A 27,833-nucleotide genomic window follows, 5' to 3' on the forward strand; every position below is an offset into this window, starting at 1 on the left:
CTCTCCCAGCATTGATGCACGATGCTTCATCACTGATTTTAAAATTGCTACAGAATTCCTAGTCATTGTCTGTGTCAACATTTTCTTTAAACATTGATAAACCAAACAAATCACCAAAACAACTGTAATCAAAATGATTAGTGTCTGTAACAACTCAGTTATCCATCTTTTAAGAGGAAATCCAAAATGTCCCAAAATTTGGCCTAACCAGTTTGTTTGCATTTCACTCCTTAAACCTTGAGTCTGCTGTGCCACCCTCTTCATATCATCTATTTGTTCATTCAAATCAGCTGTAACATTTGGGATGTGCACACAGCAATCTTGATTTCTGTAAATCCACAATCATCACTTCAATTCCCCCATGTGTTTCTCTCTGTTTTTCCTCTGCTATCTTTATCATTATTTGTGGGGTAACTATGACTTGTCGGATGTTACCCACCTCATTTTCTACTGCTCTCAACTGTTCTGCCAATAATCTATCCCATTTACCATAATATGGTTTTGGGGTTGGAAGTTTTACCTATTTTACTGGTACCAGGGCAAGGATGCTTTGCTCCACTGCCTCTCTAGCAGTTTTATCAGCCAATCGGTTGCCCACATTTACCACGGTTTGTCCAAATTGATGTGCTTTACAATGCATTACCACTACTTGCTGGATGTCCTGGAGAAGTTGAAGAATTTCTTCCTTGTATTTAATGGGCGATCCTTGAGCTGACAACAGTCCTCTTTCATTCCAGATAGCTCCATGTGTGTGAATCTGCTTTCTGTGCTGATGTATTCAGAGGGAGAGCTTCAGCTTTCATCACTTGGGTGGTGGTGACCACTGCATACCCCGCCATTCATTTTCCATCTCGGACAAAGCTGCTTCCATCCATAAACAGCTCCAAATCAGGATTAGGCAACAGTTCATCCTTCAGGTCCTGTCTGCTAGCATATACCTGTTCAATAGTTTGCAAACAATCATGGTGTAAAGACTCACCCATTTCTGAGCTCAAAAACATTGCTGGGTTCACTGCTGTTGAAGTTTTAAGTTCCACATCATCCTGTTCCAAGAGAGTGACCTGGTATTTGAGCATGCGGCTCGGGGACAGCCAATGCTCCCCTTTTTGCTCCAAGACAGAAATTACCATATGTGGGACATAAACCGTAATCTTCTGCCCCATGGTTAATTTCCTTGCTTCTTGGATTAAGAGTACAGTTGCTACCACAGCTCACAAACATCTAGGCCATCCCTTGCTGACATTATCCAATTGCTTAGAAAAATACCCAATGGCCCGTTTCCAAGTTCCTAATTTTTACGTCAACACACCCAAAGCAAGATGTTATCGCTCATGTACAAACAATTCAAAAGGCTTTGCTAAATCTGGGAGTCCTAACGCAGGTGCAGACATCAGAGCCTTCTTCAGATTTTTAAAAGCTGTCCAACACTCAGGTGTCCACAACAGGTGATTCTCCTGGGATCCTTTCAAAGCTGCATAATTGAGGATCCGCAATTGACACCACCCGACCATACCCAAAAATGTCCGCAATTCCTGTATCGTTCTGGGTTCTGGAACTTGACAAATTGCTTCCTTTCTGCCTGCTCCCAATCTTCTTTGTCCTTGCGAAATTTCAAAGCCTAAATATATCACAGTCTCTTTCCCAATCTGGGCCTTGCTTTTTGATACTCAGTATCCTGCTTGTCCCAAAAAATTCAACAAGCGGATGGTCACTTGTAAACAGTCCTCTCGAGTCTCTGCTGCTATCAAGATGTCATCTACATACTGCAATATTATTCCTTCTGAATTTTCTTTTTTCCACACTTCCAATTCCTTTGCCAATTGATTAGCAAATATTGTAGGACTATTTTTGAACCCTTGAGGTAGCACCGTCCAGGTGAGTTGTGTCTTGCATCCAGTGGTGGGGCTTTCCCATTCAAAGGCAAATATGCTTGGCTATCTTTGTCTAGAGGTATGCAGAAGAAAGCATCCTTGAGATCAAGTACAGTTAACCACTTATGCTTTTCCTTCAAGGATGTCAGTAAGGTGTATGGGTTAGCTACTACTGGGTGAATGTCTTGAACAATCTGATTTACAACTCTTAAATCTTGAACTAACCTATATTCCTTGCCATTCTGCTTTTTCACTGGCAATATTGGGGTGTTATATTCTGATTCACACTCTATCAATAATCCATAATTCAAAAATTTTGTTATTAATTCATCCAACCCCTTTCTAGCTTCCCACTTAATAGGATACTGTTTTTGTCTTACCGGTTTAGTTCCAGATTTTAGAACAACCTTTACTGGTTCTGCCAATTTAGACCGACCTGGAATTCCACTAGCCCATACCAAGGGTGTTACTGCATCCTCCACTTCTGCAGGAATTTCTTCCTTCGGTCTTGGTGTGTTCTGTAACATAAAAATTCTCGCTTCCACAGCTTTTGATTCAGGTATTAAAAGGTGAGCCTCCCCATTTTTAAAAATTATTTTGTGCATTCAATTTACTCAATATATCTCTTCCTAACAAAGATGATGGACATTCTGGCATATACAAAAATTGATGAGTTAGCCATTGCTTTCCCAATTTGAATTTCAAAGGTTGTAAAAACGGCCGATTTTGCTTCCGCCCTGCTGCCCCAACAACACTTATAGTTTTATGACTAAACCCCCCTTTGCATATATTTAATACCGAATATGTTACCCCTGTATCAACTAAAAATTCTACTTCATCATTCCTCAGCTTTAATATAACCAGGTGTTCAGCTGGGGTTGACTCCCCTGGTCTCCTTCAGTCCTCATCATTCAGAGTCATCAACTTAATTGCCTGTAGCGAAAGATCCAATTCTCTCACTTTGGGACATTCCCTTTTCCAGTGCTACAGGCAGAGCAACATCGTTTTAAACTCTTATTCCTTCCCTGTTTTTTCCAAAGTCAATACCATAAAATCTTACGGAATAATCCCACACTGTTTTTGCCACTCCAGATGATTTCTCAAAGCAAAAAAAATAAATGCCTCATAAAGTATTTAATCTCATTTACCTTCCGTTTTGCAAAATAACATTAATTGCAAGATGGTATCATATCACAATGTACTATTTTCTGGCCATCTCTCCCCACCTTCCAAGGTATGCATTGGCCACCAATAATTACAATATTCAATTAATTGTTTCCCCGTCAAAGGATCACCCCCCAGATCTTTCCAATGTTTTAAAATACATCCCAAAGTTGTTCTTTGCGGGATGTTGGTTTTTTTTACTTGAAAATGTACCCATTTCCCAAAAGACTAGTGCTTGTGATTGATTGTGCACTATCACAAGCACTAGTCAGAGGGACCCCAACCCTTGTTGGAGCTCCCTCTGGGATTCCAGCCCCCTGCCAGAAATCCCAACCTTGGAGACTTCAACCCCCCGTCGAAGACTCCCCCTTGGGCCCCGCTCCACAGGCTTTCGCCTAGCAGAGACTTACCAACCAAGGTACCTCTTTAGCCCAACCCTGCGTAGCTTTCGCCACGCCTTACGAGCAGGCTTTAGTGGGACTCTAACCCACATCCTATAGTGGGACTCTAACCCACGTCCTACCTAGAGCTCTGTTACCTGTTAGAAGAATGCCTTATTACCTTGTTCCAGGGGATCTTGCTCAGAATTCTTCGGTCCGAGGATCGGAGGTTCTCCCCAAGAATCCCTCGGTGCCAGCTGGAGGTCCTGCGATCCCTCGGATCCGTTGAAATTCAGAAGCAGGGTCCCATCTGGGTCGCCAAAACTGTCACCGAAATCGGGAATCAAACTCCTTAACACCAATGTAGTATTAAGCAGCAGGCATTCTTTATTACGGCGCCAGATGCATGGGGGATCGTTCCACCTAGCATGCATACTGCAGGTTACATCAGCCGAAACTTATATTGTCCAATTACATACATATGCATCAAATTTCCCTGAATGATCATGCGTATTCATTATATTTCCCAGAACTAATTATCATATTTGCATGGTCATTACGCATGCGTCCTTGAGCTCCAAGGGGCTTCTGTGGGGGTCTCTGGTGGTCCTTGGTGGTCGTACAGGTGTGTCTTTTAGTTGACCCCTTCTTCTGGACATGCACAATCCCACCTTGCTTATGTAACTTGCTCCCCTTCTTCATGGTGCATGGTCCCTAACAATGATTTGGCACCCTTAACACAAACCAATTATTCTAACCACCCTCGACTCTTTGTCAAGATGGGCTGGGGCTGTACTGGGAACATAGCGGCATGACCGTACTACTCCTTGTCCAATTGTCTTTGGGCATAGTAGCATATCCATAGTCATAGGTGTACAAACACAACATTAAAGCATTGCCTACCCCGCTCCTATCTCTATGTTGCTTAGTTACAAAAGAACGAACTAATCATTTTGGTTACGTCTGGTTACAATTGCATTTAGGTTGTCAGAGTTAGGACATACATGTGAAAGGGTTAAATCCTTGTTCTCTTTTGTTCTCTTCCCCTGCAAAGATAGTTTTGGTTACCTGCTGAGCAGAGTTGATGGTGGGACATTTCCTGTGACTTCTTACCTGATAGGACTAAGCAGGCCTTGAGCAAGCTCGTTAGGCTTCCTAATTAAATCACTGATAACAGGAACTCAGGACCTTTGTGCTGAATATAAGCACCAAAGAACTAGCTTAAATCGACCCCCTTGTAACATTCCGAGGCCGAAGGACTGATGAGCTAACTCAGTGACAAAGGAAGCCCACAGTTCAACTAGTGGACAACGTGAGGAAGACTATGGAAGACCACCGGGAGGGTGAAAAGACCCTGACCCTAATTTTACTGCGAATGTTTGGACTATGTAAATGAATTCTGGGAACTCATCACCATAAAACTGCCCTTTTCAGGAAATCTGATGAATATGTATGATTTTTCTGTATATGAACTGATGTGTTGTGCTAACCTGGCGGAGCACTTGTGGCGGAGTGATGCCCAGTGCTACCCAGCGCTGCAATAAAGAATAGCTGCTTAATAGTCATCCCGACTATTGACTCCTGATTTCGGCTTTTCACGGTGTCGTGGTTTAGCCCCAGATGGCAACTAAGCACCACGCAGCCACTCACTAACTCCACCCCCCCACCCTCGTGGTAGGATGGGGAAGAGAATCGGAAGAGTAAACGCCATCACTCCGAATGTCCCCCCCTTCCTTCTTCTTCCCCAGCTTTATATACTGAGCATGACGTCATATGGTATGGAATAGCTCTTTGGTCAGTTTGGATCAACAATCCTGGCTGTGTCCCCTCCCAGCTTCTTGGGCACCTGGCAGAGCATGGGGAGCTGAAAAAAGTCCTTGACCAGTGTAAATACCGCTCAGCAACAGCCAAAACATCAGCGTGTTGTCAATATTATTCTCATACTAAAACCCAAAACACAGTACTACACCAGCCACTAGGAAGGAAATCAACTCTATCCCAGCCGAAACCAGGACAGTATCCACCCCTTATTCTATACCATTTACGTCATGCCCAGGTTCTACCCCTTCTAATACAACTAACTTCATTTAGTCCATGGCTTTGGGCTCCATCCATCATAATAGTCCTTCAGGGCAGAAGAGATTGTCTGTGGTGTTGGATTGTTGCATGCTGAAGCCAGTTCTGGTTCCATCACCACTGCACTTTGCTTGCTTTTGTTGAAGTTCATTCTTCATTAATCTGGGTGATCCTTATTGAAAGACTGATGACACACAGTATTATATAGCAATTGACGTTATACCATTTAGTTCATTGGCTATTCTCACCCAAAATCAAATCCCCTTGAGGTACACATCGGACTTCCCCATCCTCTCGCATTACCCACCAAGTACACCCGGGTCCTTGAGCAAAAGCAATCCCACGAATGGGCTTGCCTTTGCCTGAGGCAGGAGTAACCCAGACTGTCTTCCCCAGCTTATTTTTTAGGTGCACCACAGGGACTTTATCCCCCTCCACAGTGCGTAAAAGTTTTGATTGGGCAGGGCCAGCTTGATTGGCAGATCCGCTAGTGTTAACTAACCAGGTGGCCTTTGCTAAATGTGTATCCCAATGTATGAATGTCCCACCACCCATTGCTCTCAGTGTAGTCTTTAACAGTCCATTGTATCGCTCAATTTTCCCAGAGGCTGGTGCATGATAGGGGATGTGATATACCCACTCAATGCCATGCTCTTTAGCCCAGGTGTCTATGAGACTGTTTTGGAAATGAGTCCCGTAGTCTGACTCAATTCTTTCTGGGGTGCCATGTCGCCACAGGACTTGCTTTTCAAGGCCCAGGATAGTGTTCCGGGCAGTGGCATGGGGCACAGGATATGTTTCCAGCCATCCGGTCGTTGCTTCCACCATGGTAAGCACATAGTGCTTGCCTTGGCGGGTTTGTAGGAGTGTGATCTAATCAGTTTGCCAGGCCTCCCCATATTTCTATTTCAGCCATCGCCCTCCATACCACAGAGGCTTTAACCGCTTGGCTTGTTTAATTGCAGCGCATGTTTCACATTCATGGATAACCTGTGCAATAGTGTCCATGGTCAAGTCCACCCCTCGATCACGAGCCCATCTATATGTTGCATCTCTTCCTTGATGGCCTGAGGTATCATGGGCCCACCTGGCTATAAATAATTCACCCTTATGTTGCCAGTCCAGATCCACCTGAGCCACTTCAATCTTAGCAGCCTGATCCACCTGCTGGTTGTTTTGATGTTCCTCAGTGGCCTGACTCTTGGGTACGTGAGCATCTACGTGACGTACTTTTACAACCAGGTTCTCTACCCGGGCAGCAATATCTTGCCACAGTGCTGCAGCCCAGATGGGTTTGCCTCTGCGCTGCCAGTTGTTCTGCTTCCATTGCTGTAACCACCCCCACAGGGCATTTGCCACCATCCATGAGTCAGTATAGAGATAGAGCACTGGCCACTTTTCTTGTTCAGCAATGTCTAAAGCCAGCTGAATGGCTTTTACTTCTGCAAATTGGCTCGATTCACCTTCTCCTTCAGCAGTTTCTACCACTTGTTGTAGAGGACTCCATGCAGCAGCTTTCCATCTCCGATGTTTTCCTACAATATCACAGGACCCATCAGTGAACAGTGCATACTGCTTCTCATTTTCTGGTAGTTTTTTGTACAGTGGGGCCTCCTCAGCATACGCGTCACCTCCTCCTCTGGCGATATTCCGAAATCTTTGCCTTCTGGCCAGTCCATAATTACTTCCAAGATTCCTGGGCGATTGGGGTTTCCTATCCGAGCCCGTTGTGTGATAAGTGCAACCCACTTACTCCACGTAGCATCAGTTGCATGATGTGTAATGGGGACCCTCCCTTTGAACATCCAGCCCAGCACCGGCAGTCCAGGTGCCAGGAGGAGCTGTGCTTCAGTGCCAACCACTTCCGAAGCAGCTCGAATCCCTTCATATGCTGCCAATATCTCCTTTTCAGTTGGAGTATAGCGGGCCTCAGATCCTCTGTATCCCCGACTCCAAAACCCAAGGGGTCGACCTCGAGTCTCCCCTGGTGCTTTCTGCCAGAGGCTCCAGGAAGGGCCATTCTCCCCGGCTGCGGTGTAGAGCACATTTTTTACGTCTTGCCCTGCCCGGACTGGCCCAAGGGCTACTGCATGAACTATCTCCCGTTTAATTTGTTCAAAGGCTTGTCATTGCTCAGGGCCCCATTTGAAATCGTTCTTATTCCGGGTCACTTGATAGAGAGGGCTTACGATCAAACTGTAATTTGGGATATGCATTCTCCAAAAACCCATAACACCTAAGAAAGCTTGTGTTTCCTTTTTGCTAGTTGGTGGAGACATGGCTGTTATTTTGTTGATCACATCCATTGGGATCTGATGACGTCCATCTTGCCATCTTATTCCTAAAAACTGGATCTCCTGTGCAGGTCCCTTGACCTTACTTTGTTTTATGGCAAAACCAGCTTTCAGGAGGATCTGGACTATTTTCTTCCCTTTCTCAAAAACTTCCTCTGCTGTATTGCCCCACACGATGATGTCATCAATGTATTGCAGATGTTCTGGATCTTCACCCTGTTCCAGTGCAGTCTGAATCAGTCCATGGCAAATGGTAGGGCTGTGTTTCCACCCCTGGGGCAGTCGATTCCAAGTGTACTGAACGCCCCTCCAAGTGAAAGCAAACTGTGGCCTGCACTCTGGTGCCAAAGCGATTGAGAAGAACGCATTAGCGGTATCACTTGTAGCATACCATTTGGCTGCTTTTGACTCCAGTTCGTATTGCAGTTCCAGCATGTCCGGCACGGCAGCACTCAGGGGCGGCGTGACTTCCTTCAGGCCACGATAGTCTACTGTTAGTCTCCACTCTCCATTAGACTTTCACACTGGCCATATAGGACTGTTAAAAGGTGAACGAGTCTTACTGATCACTCCTTGGCTCTCTAGTCGACGAATCAGCTTCTGGGTAGGAATCAGGGAGTCTCGGTTGGTACGATATTGCCTCTGGTGCACTGTTGTTGTAGCAATTGGCACCTGTTGTTCTTTGACCCTCAGCAACCCCACAACAAAAGGGTCCTCCGAGAGACCAGGCAGGGTGGAGAGATGTTTAATTTCCTCTGTCTCCAAGGCAGCTATACCAAAATCCCACCTGTACCCTTTTGGGTCCTTGAAGTACCCTCTCCTGAGGTAGTCTATGCCAAGGATGCACAGAGCCTCAGGGCCAGTCACAATGGGGTGCCTTTGCCACTCATTCCCAGTTAGGCTTACTTCGGCCTCCAATACAGTCAGCTGTTGGGATCCTCCTGTCACTCCAGAAATACGGATGGGTTCTGCTCCTATATAGCTTGATGGCATTAGGGTGCACTGTGCACCGGTGTCTACAAGAGCTTTATACTCCTGTGGGTCTGATGTGCCAGGCCATCGAATCCATACAGTCCAGTAAACCCGGTTGTCCCTTTCCTCCACCTGGCTGGAGGCAGGGCCCCCCTAATCCTGGTCACAATATTCGTTACCCATTTCTTGTATATACGAGTCAGGAGTTTCTTCATTAAAATCAGAAGTAAGATCAGCCCTTTTACTCTGTCTGGGGAACTGCCCACTGGAAACCGGAGCAGCAATTTTCCTGGAAGAACCCCCTTTGGTGATTGTTTTTCCTTGCAACTCATGTACACGTGCCTCTAGGGTTGAGGTAGGTTTTCCATCCCACTTCCTCATGTCCTCTCTGTGGTCACGCAGGTAAAACCATAGGGTGCCCCGTGGTGTGTACCCTCTATATCCTCTCTCTTGAGCAGAGGAGCGCTGACTCCTAATAGCTGAGACACTGGTCCGTATAGGTGGGGAGTAGGACATATCTTCTTCAAGTCGCTGGACCTTCCGGGACAGTTTCTCCACAGCTGAGACAAGGGAGGAAGAGATACTTTCTTCATATTCCCGGAGGTTACTAGCAGCTTCATTCACCGTTGGACCATCTCCGTTTCTGCAGGTCAGTATTGCCAATGAGTTGGCACATGACGGTGGTGCGTTCCGTACCAACTTCCACCACATAGGTCTTGTGCACTGGACCTCATCTGGATCTGTGGGTGACCGCACATCATCCAGATCACCATAAATCACTTCCAGCACAGCTCATTCCCTCAGGTACTGGATACCTTTCTCCATGGTGGTCCATTTCCTGGGGCGGTATACAACATCTTCCTTGAAGGGATACCTTTCCGTTATAGCTGACAGGAGTCGCCTCCAGAGGCTGCGGGCTGGTTCCCCTTTTCCAATCACTTTGTCAATGCCCCCTTCCCTAGATATAGATCCCAGCTGCTTGGCTTCCTTACCCTCCAATTCCAGGCTACTGGCCCCGCTATCCCAGCATCGGAGCAGCCAGGTGACAATGTGCTCCCCTGGATGACGGCTGAAATCTTTTCGCATATCTTGCAGCTCACTCAAGGATAGGGATCGGGTGGTTTCTGTCTCATTTACGAGTTCTTCCTCTTCCTCTTCCTCTCCCTGTGATGGCCCTGCTCTTTCATCTTCCCTTTCTAAACGAGCTGACTTTCGCTTCCAGGATTTCTTTTTATGTATAGGGGCGACTGATACTGACACAGGTTGGTTCTCTGTCTGAACCGCAGTGCTTGTAACAGAGTTGTCCGGAGCAGCTGCAGCTGCAGTGCCTGTCGCAGGGCGGGCTGGAGCAGCCGCAGTGCCTGTCGCAGGGGTAATTGGAACAGCCGCAGTGCCTGTCACAGGGGTAACTGGAACAGCCGCAGTGCCTGTCGCAGGGGGGGCTGGAGCAGCCGCAGTGCCTGTCGCAGGGGTAATCGGAACAGCCACAGTGCCTGTTGCAGGGGTAGTTGGAGCAGCCGCAGTGCCTGTCACTTTGTCACCAGATCCTTGAGGGTTCTGAATAGTGTTGAACAGGGCTCGGTAGGCATGGGCCAGACCCCAGCACATTGCAGTGATTTGTGTCTCCCTAGATTTGGCAGGGTGACGACATACTTTCTCCAAATATTCTACTAATTTTTCAGGATTCTGCACTTGTTCAGGGGTGAAGTTCCAAAACACTGGAGGTGCCCAATAACTTAGGCATTTGCCCATGCTATCCCACACACCCTGCCACTCATAACTATCTGGCCTTGGGGCAGATCTCTGGATGATATTCTTAAATTGCTTACTAATCTTGGACAAGATTGAAACAATATTCCCAAGCAATACCAATAGAATTATGTTAACTACCCAAGGATGTTCAAGATACTGAAAAGTTATTGCAATGAAGGAGGAAGCATTGTAGAAGAAAGTAGTGAAGGTACAATTCTGCATTTCCTCCATAAGGTAATACCCGACATACAATATCGGTTTCAGTACAGCACTTAGATAATACCAAAATAAATCCAAGATCACTGTTTTAATAACAAATTTCACAGGCAAAACATCACCAATTAAAGCAGAGCACAGAAACAGCAGCCATGTCCTGGCCATCTGCCAGTCCAGGCGCATGGCCATTGCTGTTATCAAAATGTTCCCAGGCACAGCAGAATAAGGTGATAAGCAGCACAGCAGCACGGCAAGCAGCGAAAGCAAAAAGCAGCCACTAACGAGCCCTAGACTCTAATATACAGTAAGGAAAGCAAGCCTTATGACAAGCACAGAAGCCTGCTGATTAATAGCTAAACAGCAATAACAGCTATAAATTCTATCATCTAGCACATTCCAATCAAATCTGCCATTATCTCAAACCCTTCGTGCCCCACGTTGGGCGCCAAAAAGAACTGTCGTGGTTTAGCCCCAGACGGCAACTAAGCACCACGCAGCCGCTCGTTCACTCCACCCCCCCACCCTCGTGGTGGGATGGGGAAGAGAATCGGAAGAGTAAAAGTGAGAACACTCGTGGGTTGAGATAAAGACAGTTTAATAGGGAAAGCAAAAGCCGCGCGCACGAGCAAAGCGAAGCAAGGAATTCATTCACTCCTTCCCATAGGCAGGCAGGTGTTCAGCCATCTCCAGGAAAGCAGGGCTCCCTCACGCGTAATGGTTGCTTGGGAAGACAAACACCATCACACCGAATGTCCCCCCCTTCCTTCTTCTTCCCCAGCTTTATATACTGAGCATGACGTCATATGGTATGGAATAGCCCTTTGGTCAGTTTGGATCAACAATCCTGGCTGTGTCCCCTCCCAGCTTCTTGGGCACCTGGCAGAGCATGGGGAGCTGAAAAAAGTCCTTGACCAGTGTAAATACCGCTCAGCAACAGCCAAAACATCAGCGTGTTGTCAATATTATTCTCATACTAAAACCCAAAACACAGCACTACCCCAGCCACTAGGAAGGAAATCAACTCTATCCCAGCCGAAACCAGGACACACTGCAACAATAGTAACTATGTATTTAAAATTATCATTATGCCTGGTGGAGATGCTCCTAATAGTGAACATTTTAGATTAGGAGTTTTCATCCAGTGTAAACGTAAACTGAGTGTGAGATGTCTCCACTCAAGTTAGTCACATATGTTTTGCTGTCTTATATCATGTACAACTTAAGAAATAGTTAGCTGTATATATGTGAGTTTAACTTCTAGATTGAAATATTAATGCATTGGGATGTGGCTAGAGATTCTTTTGTAACTATTTATGTCTCTCTGAAATATATCAGTTTTCTGTATTTGAGACATCTAAATTCATTTCCATGAACGCTTTCTCTTTGAAAGCCCTTGGAAAATACATGACAATGTTTTTATAGCTATGGTTATTTCATTTGATTGATCCTGTCAAATTAGTTGGGGACAGAGAATTCACTAATAGTTTAGGTATAGAACAGGTTATTTTGTTTTGCTGTTCTTGTGTGAGTGGTTTTGCTTCCCCCCACCTTTGGCTGTTAAATACTGATGCAATAAGGAATTGAAACCTGCTTTTAGCAATAGTGAAAAGGTACAGGAAAGGATTAAAAGTGTTTTTTACTTGCTGGCTAAGCCCCGTAATGTATTCTTATAGCTGCAGGCTCTGATTCATAAGGATTCATTTGTGGCTGTGTTTCAATAGCAGTGAGTCCACTCATGAGGCATGTACCTTCCTGTCTGAGTCTGGGTGTTCTTAAGATCTTATTGCTGACTAGAAATGGACATTGAGCAGACTTTAAGACAATGGGAAGCTTTTAATTGATCTTAAGTAGTTTTGTAGCTATTAGACTGTATTTTGTTTAACATACTGTAAATTGAAATATTCATATTGTGCTCCATGACTGTTCTCATCTTTTAAATACAGGATACTGGCTTGTAGTGGTAGCAGGCTGCGTGGTTCACTCTACTCAAGCTTACTGCCTCTGGCCTAAAAGATTAGGATGGTATTTTCCATTTTATTCCTCTAGATGCAATGCTCAGCTGGAGGCAAAGAGCCAGAGCGGCTTTTACTAGAGGAAGTCTCTACTGCTTCTAATTTCTCATTTGCCTGCTATTACATGAATAAAAACTGAAGCCATGATTCTGACAAAGGGGAGACAGAAGTTAAGCTGTTCTTACATTATGTCTCATGGCACAGTAATCAGAGTATCCTTAGGATCTAATCTGGCATCCTGTCTTAATATCACACTACATCTCTGCAGCTCTCACACTACAACCATGCAGAGTGAAAGTTACCTGAGTATACAGGCTCCACTAAGGATATGGCTGTGACTAAACCTGATCAAATTCAAGGCATTATTCTGCACATCACAGTGAAGTATGTTACTAGAAAAATGGGCATAAGTTCCTATGGCAAGGCAACACAAACTCTGTAAGTTAGCTGTTTATTATACTCTACTAATGCTCTTTGACCCTTAATTCTTGTTTTGAATGATTAAACCTCAAATTTGACCTATCATGTTTAAATACATATATAGACAGAAGTCACCATGTGGAATGTTACAGATATTGTTACAGTGAAATGTAGTAAGGTTTTTAATGAATGTTTGGTTGGTTTAAATGTTAGGAGTGATATCAGTGCTGGTCTAACGATCTGCTATAGATCCTCCAAGTAAAAACAAAGCACATTGGACTCTGCCTTTTGACTTCTATGAAAATATCCTATGGTGTATGAAATAATCTATGGACAGTTAACTTCTACATTGTCCTGGTTTTGGCTGGGATAGAGTTAATTTTCTTCCTAGTAGCTAGTATAGCGCTGTGTTTTGGATTTAGGATGAGAATAATGTTGATAACACACTGATGTTTTAGTTGTTGCTAAGTAGTGCTTATACTAGTCAAGGACTTTTCAGCTTCCCATGCTCTGCCAGGTGCACAAGAAGCTGGGAGGGGGCATAGCCAGGACAGCTGACCCAAACTGGCCAAAGGGCTATTCCATACCATATGACGTCATGCTCAGTATAGAAACTGGGGGGAGTTGGCCAGGGGGTAGTGATCGCTGCTTGGGGTCGGGCTGGGCATTGGTCAGCGGGTGGTGAGCAATTGCGTTGTACATCACTTGTTTTGTACATTCTTTTATCATTGTTGTTGTTGTTGTTGTTGTTGTTGTTGTTGTTGTTGTTATTTTCTCTTCCTCTGCTGTCCTATTAAACTGTCTTTATCTCAACCCATGGGTTTTACTTTTTTTTTCCCGATTCTCTCCCCCATCCCACCGGGGTGGGGGGGAGTGTGAGCAAGTAGCTGTGTGGTGCTTAGTTGCCGACTGGGGCTAAACCACAACACACATGTATGTCAAACGTTGTTTTTTTAAATGAGTCTCAATCAGATGGTTTCTTTACGTGCCTTTCAGAAAAGACGACGGCGGATTGACCGAAGCATGATTGGGGAGCCAACAAACTTTGTTCACACGGCTCATGTAGGATCAGGAGACCTATTCAGTGGAACGAACTCGGTAAGCATGAGCTGATGAAGAATATTTCATCTTTAATACAATATGGGAACATGACTATTGTGGCTGAAGCAATTAGTTGAAGGAGTAGTTCTCAAATGAGTTATAAGAGTTTCTGTAAAGCTGAAAAACAACCTGCTAGTGTCTTAATTCCAAGCCTTAACCACTTGTGTTCAATATTATGGAATATCATATTACAAATTCCTATGTTTATTGACAATACAAAGGACATTTTTCATAAATTGTACAAGATATATGTAGAGTACTTCTTAAATTTATTCTGATAACATGTATGAACTAAAATAGAGGTATATTTTAAAATATACTAGAGTATTTCAGAAAAAAATCCTTTTAAAGTATCTTATAATTCTGAGTAAATTTCTTAAGTATTTTTTTTTAAATGCTGTTTATATAAAGCTCTGTAACTTTCCTTCGTTTATGGTTCACACAAATATTCTTACTGTGTGTACTTACTGAGGTTCTCACTATTTGCAAAGTGAATTTTTTCCAGAGCAAGCAACACTGATGTCACAAGTGGGGTTTTGTGGCTTCCTGTAGATGATAGGAACTATAAGTATTTTTATATCTTTGAAAGTGAAAAAAAGAGGCTGAGTGGTGGGTTAGCCTTTGCCAACAGCCAAACTCCCACCTAGCCACTCACTCACTCCCCCTCCTCAGTGGGACAGGGGGACAAAACAGGATGAGAAAGCTCGGGGGTTGACATAAAGACGGGACATCACTTACCAATTACTGTCATGGGAAAAACAGACTCAACTTGGGGAAAATTAATTTAATGCATTGCCAATTAAAAAAGATTCAGATAGTGAGAAACAAAAAGACAAACATTAAAACAAGTTTTCTCCCCACTTTCTCACGCTCAACTTCACTCCTCCTTGACCTGCCTCGACGAGCTCGGTGTGTGTATGGGGGGTTTACAGTCAGTACATAGTGGTTTCTCTCTGCTGCTCCTTCCTTTTCACAGAATCATAGAATGGTTTGGGTAGGAAGGGACCTTTTAAAGATCATCTAGCCTGTCATCGTGGGATCCAAGGGTGGTGATACTTTTCCTTTCTCTATCCTCCTCTCTTTTCCTTTCCTTTTCTCGCTTCTCTCTTCCTCTACTCTTCCAATATATGTAAGTTTGGGATAAATTGTGGCGGGTTGCCTGGAAAATAGCTCCATTGCCAAATCGCCTCTGTTCGTTTGTTGGGCTTGCCAGTTCGTTAAGTTTGTCCGTTTGTGGAATTCGCCAGCTAATAAAGATGCTGGCCAGACTGTTCCTCTGAGTCATTGTTGTGACTCTACCGACCACGCGGCTCTGCTGAGCAGAGATTGGCCTTTGTCGGTCCGTACACAAACCCTCAGGGAATCAAAAAGATTCACCCATCTCGCAACCCACCGAGTGGGACGAGACACCCTGGGATGCACCTCGTCAGGTCCCATGGACTTGTGTACGTTCAGGTTCCTCACGTGGTCTTGAACCGGATCGTTTCCTACGATGGGAGGGACTTTGTTCCCCCAGTCCCTGCCTTGAGGTTCAGGGACTTGAGAGATGTGGGAACAGTGATTGCCAGTGAAAACGGAGGCAAAACAAAATCGTTGAGTACCTCAGCCTTCCCCAAGTCGGTTGTCACTAGAGCTCCTGTCTTATTTATTGGGGGGGGTGGCATGGGGTGGTGTACGTTTTCTTTAGTCTTCCTTTTCTGGCCAACGCACCTGTAGAAGCCCTTCTTATGATTCTTCACATCCCTTGCCAAATTCAGCTCCAGCTGTGCCTTAGCTTTCCTGATCCCATCCCTACACACCCGGGCAGCATCCCTATATTCTTCCCAGGACGCGTGTCCCTGCTTCCACTCACTATGCATTTCCTTCTTGCGCTTCAGCTCGACCAGAAGGTCCTTACTCAGCCATGCTGGTCTCCTGCCTTCCTTGCCTGATTTCTTACGCATGGGAATCGAGAGCTCTTGTGCTCTACGAAAAACGTCCTTAAAGAGCTGCCAGCTCCCTTCTGCTCCTTTATCCCCGAGGGCAGTTTCCCAGGGAGGTCCCATCCACGAGTTCTTGAAACACCTGAAAGTTCTCTCTCCTAAAATTCAGGGTCTTGACTTTACTCTTTGCCCGCGAGTGTGATGCTTCTGGTAGTTGAAGTAAGAACGCTTTGTCAACATCCTCCCCTATAGTAGACACCAACCACGAGGTTTCCTTTGTTGGCTTGGCCTCGAATTTTCACCCATAAGCTCTCAACCTGTTCATCGCTGTCTTTCAAAGACAGCTCTGTGCAGTCAATCCTTTTTTCTTTTTTCCATAGCGGGCAACCCCCCCGCCTCTCCTTCCTTCTGAACAGTTTATAGCCATCGATTGCAGCCCTCCAGTCGTGTGAGTCATCCCACCAAGTTTCAGCGATAGCGATTAGGCCATAGCTTTCCAGCTGCACAGCGGCTTCCACCTCCTCCTGTTTGTTACCCGTGCTGCGTGCATTGGGATAGAGACACTTCAGCTGGGCTGTCGACCGCGTCACCTTTTTGGAGGCTCAAGCCCCAATTCCTTTGCAGCATTTCTCAGGTGTTCCCCTGTTGGTTCCTAATGCATCAGCAGCCCCTGGCTCCTCTCTGTTGCTCAAAACTCCATCGCCTTCCCCCACTGAGTCTAGTTTAAAGCTCTGTTCTGGCATGGGTTCTCCACAGGCTGCAGTCCTTCAGGAATATCCATCTGTTTGGTGTGGGTCCTCCACAGGCTGCAGGGAGTATCTGCTCCAGTGCCTGGAGCACCTCCTCTTTCTCTGACCTTGGTGTTACCTCTATTTCTCACTCTTTTTGTTCCCTCCTCCTCTCTCTCCAGTGGTTTTGCCCTTTCTTAAATATGTTTTCATAGAGGCCTCACCAGCTTTGCTCACGGGCTCAGTTTTGGCCTGCAGTGGGGCTGTTGTGGAGCCTGCTGGAACTGGCTGTATCTGGCACAAGGCAGCCCCCTACCCTGTAGGGGTGGCCTCTTCTCACAGAGGCCACCCCTGCAGCCCCCTGGCTACCAAAACTTTGCCACATATACCCAATACACTAAGATAGATATCGAAAGTGACCTTATGAGAATAGATTTATTTTGTACTACTTCATATTTTCTGTGAAATGTCAATATATTTTTAAGGTCAGTAATACGCGATCTAAGAAAAGGGTGTCCTATAGATTATGACGAAAAATACTTCTTGTCTTAATAATCCCCTTTAAAGGAAAAAAATTGTTTCTCCGTGGCAGATTTTAGCAAAGGGGAAGAGAGAGTTCTTTCAGGGGTATTAGAATAAAGAATAGAGCTGTAAAGAAAAAAAGTCATTTTTAATCTAGGCAAGTGAGGTCATTTTTAGCTTCCTAGAAACTAGTTTGATTTTTTACAGCTTATTGCGATCAGAAAAAACTTTCATAACTCAGTAGTCATTGGGGAAGGGCAAAGCTGGGAAATCTGACATGGCAAACAACGTACCAGGTTTTCCCTGAAGCAACATTATGGATTGGAAGTAATTTGTACTAAAACATCTGTAAGCAAGTTAAATAGACAAGCACAGTTTCAGCTTGATAAAAATGAATTAAAGCTAATTATCTATTTAATGCAATATATTACATTAATATTTAAAACAATGTGTAAATTGAAATAATGAAATGAGTGAGTGGTGTTCTTAATAAAATTTTAAAAATGCATGGCTTTTTGCTTTTTAGACGTTTGCTGCCCTTCCCATGAGAACCTTTCTCATTCTCACAGCTGAGCAGCCTCATGGGAGGCTTGTGTTGGTTGCCTGAAGCTTTACTCTCTCACCTCAGACTTTCTCCTACTTGCCCTCACTTTTGCCTTGCATAATACCCAACTCATCTCCAGATAGTAGATAATCATTATTGTCTCTCTACATGGACTTCTTCTTTCATTTTAACACTCATAACTGGTTGTATCTCTTTCTCTTTTTTTCTTTTGGATAATGTGCTGCATCAATGACCAGAGTGATTTTTCTGATCCCAGATAAGAGACAGTATGCAAAAAATTATCCTGTTCTCTCTCTTTTTAGAAGCACAAATCTCTTATTTTTCACATTTGCCTATTTTCCTGCCTCTTCCTTGGTTACTCACTGTGGTAATATTTCGTCTGGTCTCTGTGTTAATTCTTGACAGTGTAAATTCCAAGATCACAGTCTTCTCTTCATGTGTTTTTCTGCTGCTTAACTTCCTTTATAGTATGTACGTTATACTACTTCGTGAACTTACTTCTGCCTTCTCTCTTCTGAATACCTTAGGAAGACCTCCTGCAATTTCATTAGCTTTTTCCCATATAAATTTGGGAATAAATTCAGTATCTGCTCTGCACCTTTTTCATCAGCATTGTTCTTTATTATATATCCTCATGCTTCCGAGTATAGTAGTTTTCTGACTACTGAAATATTTTGGTTTTGCCTTCTCTGTAGAGAACCTTGCTATTGTGTCAAAGGTAAAATTATACAGTAGGAACCCTCTGTGCACTGTTCCTTTCTCATTCCCATCACCTTCTTTCTATTTTATCTTTGTATTCCGTGGTGAAGTCTCTCACTTTTATTTTTCTGCTTCATAATCCTCAATTTATCCTTTGATTTCATGTATTCCGTTCTTTTCTTAGTTTTTCTCTTGTTTACTTAGTTTTCTCTTGTTTACTCTCTCAAGGACCATCTTATTTTCTGATATAAAGGGGAGGGAAGAAATTAATTAGCTAGATATGCAACACAACAGATTGTATGATCTTTAATTGGTGTGATCCCTTCCAAAATTCTTGAATCCTTATCCTATCTAAATTAGACGTAACACAGAAAAGAACCTTTGTTAGTATATATCATCATAGGGAAGGCAATGGTATCTTTGAAGAAGAAAAAAAAAAGCATTTCATTGTGCTTGTTCTTGCAGTTTAGACTGCCTAAAAAGGAGGTTGCTTCAGAAAGAGTGCCACCTTGTCAGCCCTCAATTCTGTTAGACCTGCTTTTTGGTCAGTGTTTTTGACATTGTATGTATCCGATATAAATTTTCATATAGAAGATGGCCACTGAACTACTAATGCAGTCAAGCTTACATTTGCTGGAGTTTCTTTATTTTAGGTGCAACAGCCTCCATATTTTAGACTGATACTTCTTTACTTGCTAACACAAACATGCATATAGGGTGGCAGGCGAACCCCCTCCTTGCCCACCTTGCCTTCCCAGGTGCCTCTGTACAACAGGTATGAGGCTCTGGATGTGGAAGGCCAGTCAATGGATGATGTGGATGACGGTCCATCTACACCAGAGGTGTTGCCAAGGTCAGAAAGGCCTACCCCCCCCTGTATCACAACCACCTCCACGAGGAAGAAAAGACAGGTTATAGTTGTAGGTGACTCCCTTCTGAGGGGAACAGAGGGTCCAATATGCCGGACAGACCCTCCTCTTAGGTAAGTCTGCTGCCTCCCTGGGGCCCGGGTTAAGGACATCACTAGGAAACTTCCTAGCCTGGTACGGCCCTCGGACTATTACCCATTACTGCTCTTCATATGGGTGGCAATGAAGCCACAACGCGTAGTCCAAGGGCAATCAAAAGAGACTTCAGGGCCTTGGGACAGCTAGTAAGGGACTCTGGAGCACAGGTTATTTTTTCCTCTGTCCTTCCAGTTGTGGGCAGTGACATTGGAAGAAACAGACAGAACCAGTCTATTAATACATGGTTCTGTGGCTGGTGTCACTGCCACAATTTTGGGTTTTTCGATAATGGGATGGCCTACACGGCACCAGGCCTGCTGGTGTCACAAGGGATTAATCTTTCTCAAAGGGGGAAGAGGGTCTTTGCTCACGAGCTAGCGGGGCTCATTGACAGAGCTTCAAACTAGACTCGAAGGGGAACGGGGATAATATCAGCCTTGCCCGTGACAAGCTGTGGGATGACATGCCAAGGTTAGAGGGACGGGATGCTTAGTGAGGGCCCTCAGCCTGTTGCTCTGAGACGTGCTGGGTACACTGCAGCACACTTGAAGTCTTATGGAGATGAGCCAGGGCTCCTGAGGTACTAGGAGCCAACAGGAAACACCAGTGAAATACCTCAAAGGAATTAAGGTGTGTTCCTCTAAGAAGGTGACACGGCCGACAGCCCAGCTGAAGTGCCTCCACACCAATGCATGCAGCATGGGCAACAACCAGGAGGAGTTGGAAGCCACTGTGCTGCTAGAAAGCTATGACCTAGTTACCATTACTGAAACTTGGTGGGACGAATCCCATGACTGGAGTGTGGCTATCGATGGCTACAGGCTGTTCAGAAGGGACAGGCAAGGAAGGAGGGGCTGAGGGGTTGCCCTCTACATCAAGAAATGGATAGATTGTCAAGAGCTGTCCCTGAAGAATAGCCATGAGCAGGTTGAAAGCTTATGGGTAAGAATCAGAGACTGAGGCAACAAAGGGAACCTTGTGGTTGGTTACTACAGGCTGCCCAATCAAGGGGAGCCTATTGACGAAGCCTTCTTATTCCAGCTACAGGAGGCATCTTGCTCGCAGGTTCTCGTCCTGCTGTGGGACTTCAACCACCCTGACATCTGCTGGAAAAGTAGCACGGCAAGCTATAGGCAGTCCAGGAGACTGCTGGAGTGCATGGAGGATAACTTTTTAAGCCAGGTAATAGACAGCCCTACCAGATGGGATGCGATACCAAACCTGTTGGTCACCGATGCAAGTGAGCTCATCAGTGACATCAAGACTGGAGGCAGCCTGGGCTGCAGTGATCATGCACTGGTGGAGTTCACAGTCCTGACGGATATGGGACAGGCGAAGAGTATAGTCAGGACCCTGAATTTTAGGAAAGCAAACTTCCAGCTGTTCAAGGAGTTAGTCAATAGGACCCCCTGGGAAAGAGTCCTCAGGGACAGGGGAGCAGAACAGAGCTGGCAGAGCTTTAAGGACACTTTCCATAGAGCGCAAGAGCTTTTGATCCCCAGGTGTAAGAAATCAGGCAAGGAAGGTAAGAGACTGGCATGGATGAGTCAAGACCTGCTGGTCAAGCTAAAGAGCATGAAGGAAATGCACAGGCAGTGGAAGCAGGGACAGGTATCCTGGGAAGAGTATAGGGACGCTGCCCGCTTGTGTAGGTATGGGGTCAGGAAGGCCAAGGTGTGGCTGGAGCTGAACTTGGCAAGGAACACAAAGAATAAGAAGGGCTTCTACAGGTATGTCAGCCAGAAAAGGAAGGTCAAAGAAAGTGTACCCCCTCTGATGAACACGACTGGCAAACTGGTAACAACAGACGAGGAGAAGACTGAGGTACTCAACAACTTCTTTGCCTCAGTCTTCACTGGCAACCTCTCTTCCCACACCTCTCGAGTGGATGGACCGCAAGACAGGGACTGGGGGAGCAAAGTCCCTCCCACTGCAAGAGAAGATCAGGTTCGTGACCACCTGAGGAACCTGAACATACACAAGTCCATGGGGCCTGACGAGATGCATCCCAGAGTCCTGAGGGAATTGGCTTATGTGGTTGCCAAGCCACTCTCCATGATATTTGAAAATTCATGTCAGTCAGGTGAAGTCCTCAGTGACTGGAAAAAGGGAAACATTGTGTTAATCTTTAAAAAGGGTAGAAAGGAGGACCCTGGGAACTACTGACCTGTCAGCCTCACCTCTGTGCCTGGGAAGATCATGGAATAGATCCTCCTAGAAGCTATGGTAAGGCACATGGAGGACAGGGAGGTGATTTCAGACAGCCAGCATGGCTTCACCGAGTCTTGCTTGACCAACCTAGTGGCCTTCTATGATGGAGTGACTACATCAGTGGACAAGGGAAAAGCAATGGATGTCATCTATCTGGACTTCTGTAAGGCCTTTGACATGGTCCCCCATGACATCCTTCTCTCTAAATTGGAGAGATATGGATTTGATGGGTGGACTGTTTGGTGGATAAGGAATTGCTTGGATGGTTGCATCCAGAGGGTAGTGGTCAACGGCTCAATGTCTGGATGGAGATCGATGACAAGTGGTGTCCCTCAGGGGTCCATATTGGGACCAGTCTTGTTTAATATGTTCATCAATGACATAGACAGTGGGATCGAGTGCACCCTCAGCAAGGTTGCAGACGACACCAAGCTGAGTGGTGCAGTTGACATGCCTAAGGGACAGGATGCCATCCAGAGGGACCTGGACAAGCTGGAGAAGTGAGCCTGTGCAAACTTCATGAGGTTCAAGGCCAAGTGCAAGGTTCTGCACCTGGGTCAGGGCAACCCCCGATATCAATACAGGCTGGGGGATGAAGGGATTGAGAGCAGCCCTGCGGAGAAGGACTTGGGAGTACTGGTGGATGAAAAGCTGGACATGAGCCAGCAATGTGCGCTCGCAGCCCAGAAAGCCAACCGCATCCTGGGCTGCATCAAAAGAAGCGTGGCCAGCAGGTCAAGGGAGGTGATTCTGCCCCTCTACTCCGCTCTCGTGAGACCCCATCTGGAGTACTGCGTCCAGCTCTGGAGCCCTCAGCACAAGAAAGACATGGACCTGTTGGAGTGGATCCAGAGGAGGGCCACAAAAATGATCAGAGGGCTGGAACACTTCTCCTATGAGGAAATGCTGAGAGAGTTGGCATGAGGAAAGGCTGAGAGAGTTGGGGTCGTTCAACCTGGAGAAGAGAAGGCTCCAGGGAGACCTTATTGCAGCCTTTCAGTACTTAAAGGGGGCTTATAAGAAAGATGGGGACAAACTTTTTTAGTAGGGCTTGTTGCGATAGGACAAGGGGTAATGGTTTTAAACTAAAAGAGAGTAGATTTAGACTAGATATAAGAAAGAAATTTTTTACGATGAGGGTGGTGAAACACTGGCACAGGTTGCCCAGAGAGGTGGTAGATGCCTCATCCCTGGAAACATTCAAGGTCAGGCTGGACAGGGCTCTGAACAACCTGATCTAGTTGAAGATGTCCCTGCTCATTGCAGGGGGGTTGGACTAGATGACCTTTAAAGGTCCCTTCCAACCCAGACTATTCTATGCTTCTATATTTCTATGATATGTGAGACTCAGGTACCAGAGAGATTCTTTTAAACTTTAGAAGTACTCATGAAAATTTACTCTTTAGCCTTGCAATTTGTGTTGATATAATGTTCCTTTTTTCAAGTAATGTAGGTCAGTTGTCAGCTAGAAGGTGACATGCCCTGGAGATGTGTCTTTCTAGCTCTGTTTCACTTAGAGGTAGGGTTCATTCAGATGAAATTGATGGCCTCATTAAGTCATTCTTCTAAATACATTTACCTGTAGATTATTTTCTGAAATAGATTGATTACATTCAAACGTCTTTTGTTTCAAAGGCCAGCAGAAGATGCTGTGATTATCAGCTTGGTGAAATGTGAAAGTTTTTAAACCCTACCCCATGAATGGGGTGGTACACTCCCTCCACATTTCCTTATTGTGTTTGTAGTCTCTGGTGTCAGAGCCACTAGAGCATTAGATCTGAACACTTATCCATGAAGAAAAATTTGAACATAATATTGCTTTACTGCAGCTGTGTTGCTTATTTGAATAAATCACAAAAGTAGAAGATGGTTTTACATTGTGCTGTTTAAGGATATAAAAAAGCTCAGATCTCTTGCACAGCACTGCAATATACTGTACCATCAAAGACAAAGATCCTAAAACAGGCTCCTTTCACATTGGTTTGAGAAACAATGCGCAGGAGTTTTTCTGATTCATTGTGTGTGCTTTGCTTTGCTGTGGATGTCTGTTTAGAAGACACTACTTTTTTTTTGTCTTTGCAGACAGGGAAAATATCATGCAAGCTTCTTGAAGATATTTCTCCAACGCTGTTTTAATACAGCTTTCTAGTGGTGTTCTGAGGTCTCTGTGAAGGAGCATACCTGAAATAATTGCAAGTAGTGCCCTGCAGACATAGGCTTCTTACTGCAAGTGCCATTTCAGAAGCTGTAGCTTTAAGTACTTTGTGTTCATTGTGTACTTGTTATGTACACTCTGAGGCGTAAAGAGAAAAAGGCCAAACCTTTAAGATTGGAGCTGTTTTCCTGCAGGCACTAGGAGATGATTATTTTGACTCATGCAGCACAAGCACAAAAGAACTATGGAGTCCTTTCCTTTTTATTGATAAAGACAGTGAAAGCCATAGAGGGGGTGTGTGTGTGTAGGGTGTTTTTTATGTATTTGTTTGCATCATCTTAAAAATGCCTTCAAATAAAATAATTTCAGAGAAGTTGATAGACTGAGTATGGTTTAAAAAATAAATGCCACGGTGATTAAAGGAATAGTATAAATCAAGGAAAAGTAAGTTCATGCTCTTAAACAAAAAACAAACCAAAAAATCTTCCACACACCAAAAGGGCTCCTTTTTTGTTTAGAAAGCCCTATTTTAAATGTTCTGAAATTAGCCATACAGTTCAGTTACTATTTTATAAATTGACTATTGCATTTTTAATGTAATGGTGTTAACTTCACTGGTTTATCATACTTGGCAAAGAATGTTTTCCATATAACAAGCTAAATTACAGCTTGTCAGATAGAGTGGAGTTGGATACCGATAATATTTGATTAATTTTCTTGATTAATCAAGCAGCTCAATGAAAGCCTGAATCAGCCAGTTTTCTTTGGGACAGAGGAAAAACTTCTGCATCAGCACCAGTTCTTTCATCTCTCCTGCTGAGCTGCCTGCAGAAGTGAAAATTCCAGAAAGCCTACTCTGCATATGTCCTCATGCAAAAGTAATGTAGCTTTAATGGTGAGAGAGCACTTGAAAAACAAAACAAAAAATAAAACCAAAAGCGAGAAGATGCCATAGTTCACTTCTGCCTGCCTGCCTTGTTTTCTCTGACCCCCTTTCCCTTCTGTCTCCAGGTGAGCTCAATACAGAACCAAATGCAGTCCAAGGGAGGCTATGGAGGTGGCATATCTGCAAATGTTCAGATGCAGCTTGTAGACACTCAGGCAGGATAACCTTGGGGAAACCTTTCCAGTAAGTATTACTGTCTGCTTTTTAGGCACTTGTAGAGTAGTGAGGAAGAACATCCTGCCACATATCGTAATTAGCTCCCTATAAACAGCTGCATCGTTATGATGCACGATTTCTGGGTAGAACATTCAATATCGTGTGAGCATGTTGATTTTTATTATGTAATGAACAAGACATTCATAATTCAGTCCTGACTGCAAATCTGTCCTTAAGCCTGTTTTATGTCCAAGATATTATTGTAGGCAAATCTTTGCAAGTGAACTTAGTTGTATACCAAATTTCAGAAGAATTTTGTGATATAATTAGGATACCATTTTTGCAACAGTTCCATTTAATTAAGCAAAATATGTGTGGTGTTAAATATGTTATGGTAGGAAAATAATCAATATCAAAATGTTCAAAACTCAGTTTAATGTGTGTTTTCTGTGTTACAGGTTTATGTGAGTCCCTGTATCTTCTTTCCTCTTTTACCTTGGTGACTGCTTTGTGTTCATGATGAGAGAAGTGATGGCTCATTGTTCACACTTTGCAATTACTCCAGTGAAAAGTTGCTGTTCTGCTCTGATGATGCCGTTTATGAGATTGGTCCTACAGTGCCTTTCAGTGACATGCACACATTGGCCTCCTACCAGTACCATGGATGTAGAGCTGTTTAGGATCGGTTTTAGCTGTTTGTTAAAGCAAATTAAAGCACCAACCTTAGCTTCCATCATCAATACCTAATGCACAGCATTCTGTTACTCTTTATTCTTTAAATATTTTCTCCAGTCAAGTAATTTAGAAATTAGTAAGTTTCCATTAATATTTTTAATAAATCTCTCATCATTCATATCCATTTTTGAAAGGCCTGGGCCCTGCAAGCACAAATTATTATTTCATACAAAATCAGCAGAATAGATGACCACATGCTTTGTGGAGTTCATTTGTATGGTGGCCTGTTTGGTGCCAGAAAAAAATTAAATTGCTTACTGCAGACTGATGATACTGTTGTTGGTGAAAAATTTAGCTGTGGCATGTGTCATGCCTGTTTCTGAAAAAGGACTTGTATCTTATCTGCTTCAGAGTTAGGATTTTATTTTAAGTTTTATCCAACTGATCTTGAAATAATAAAGAGAAAACTTGCATTCATAAAGCATTTGTTATAAATGTTCAGTATATTTATTTTGAAAGAGCTGACCTCAAGACTGTAAACCGGTATAGTATCTAAGTATTGTGGAAGCGCTTTAGTCTATTTAAAAAATAAAAGAATCATGTTTGGCTGCTTCTTTCTTTTTACAGTTTTTCTTAATTTTAGGCTGTATGGTCATTTCCAGTAGCAGTATGTCAGACTGCCTGCAATATTAGCTGAAAATTTTAGTAGCCCTCTCTAAGTAGTTGGCAGTTTCTGTGTACTAAATATTTAGGGGCCATGGAAGTTGCTAAGAGCAACATACTAATCTGGCAGAACAGATGCCAGTGAAAACAACATACAGGGTGACTTTGTAAAAAGTCAGCAAAAAGCCTTTTGCTCAGGTTCCAAAGCATGTTTCTCTTTCACACGTTGTGAAAACTGTATTTTGATATTGCACTGTTTTTGAATTATCTCTATAAATCATCCTTTTCTTTTTTTTCTCCTTGTTGGTGGTTTGAAACAAGTTGATGGTTTGAAACCTGAATGAGTTAAATTTTTATGTGGAAAAAAAATAATCCTAACAAATAAGGCATAACTGAGCCTAATAGTTTCCATTTTTATACATAAACACACATGTGTTTATAAGTAAAGATTGCTTCATAAATGAGTCTTTATTCTCTTCCTCTGCTTTCCCTGATTTCACATTGCAATAGTTATCCAACTGATTTAAACATTTATGAACCTACCTACTCTTCTCCTCAGTTCACAAAGAGCATACAGAATACAAGGGCTATGGAGGTAGTTGGCCTTCCCTAAGTTGTATTCCAGTGGTAGGTGTCAATTATCTGGTTGAATAGTTCCAGTTAGGTTGGATAGTCTTCACTGATAAAGGTACTGATTCTTGATGACACAAGGTCAGATGTTCAGTTGTCTGGGGTGCATAAACACATAGCAATGCAGTGACATTTTTAGGGGTCAGCATTTCTGATGCCACTTGATCAATGAGTCTTAAATATACTATGATTACAAAATGATTTGAACTTTGTCATCAGTAACTGCAGCTTAAATTTACTTGCCAAAACTATCTTGCATTCCTCAAAATGTCTTCAGATCAATAGCCAGAAAAAAATTGACATATTTTTATGACATATGTTTTTGTACATTGTATTCATTCTTTGATAAAGTCAGTTCAGTGCTGGCTTGTAGATATTAAAAGGAAAGTATTGACTTTGATTCAATAAATGTTTTTCTTTCAGTTGGTGGCCTACCCTTTTCCTTTTTCATTAGTTACATTTGCATTAGAAAAAAAACTTGCAGCCTACAGACAAATTTGTGCTGAAAATTCTCTGAAGAGTAACCTGTTAGTGTGAGAAGAAAGTATGTTCAGGCTTGAGTTTTTCATGCCACTTGACCCTTTTGTTGCCAAAGGGATTAAACCTTAATTTTATTAGCAGTTTTGTTTCATTGATTTAATATGTTTACCAGGGGCCTCTGCAAGGATCTCAGAGAGGTTTCTTACTAAGAAATAA

The 27,833-nt window shown here is 43.8% G+C and overlaps 1 protein-coding gene across 2 annotated transcripts in view; it reads left to right on the top strand.

Annotated features, from left to right (window-relative positions):
- The window catches only part of LOC140651076 (CDC42 small effector protein 2-like), a 106,882-nt gene extending 79,062 nt beyond the window's left edge, over positions 1-27,820 (top strand). For both annotated transcript variants that reach the window (XM_072860142.1, XM_072860141.1), the window contains 3 exons: positions 14,154-14,255; positions 25,079-25,196; positions 25,628-27,820. In XM_072860142.1, coding sequence (XP_072716243.1) covers positions 14,154-14,255; positions 25,079-25,177 — 201 coding nt within the window. In that variant the 3' untranslated portion in view covers positions 25,178-25,196; positions 25,628-27,820. The remainder of the gene's footprint in view (positions 1-14,153; positions 14,256-25,078; positions 25,197-25,627) is intronic.
- Positions 27,821-27,833: the final 13 nt, after the last annotated feature.

This window comes from Ciconia boyciana, chromosome 4 (genome assembly GCF_034638445.1).
Source record: "Ciconia boyciana chromosome 4, ASM3463844v1, whole genome shotgun sequence".
Taxonomy (NCBI): Eukaryota; Metazoa; Chordata; class Aves; order Ciconiiformes; family Ciconiidae; genus Ciconia; species Ciconia boyciana.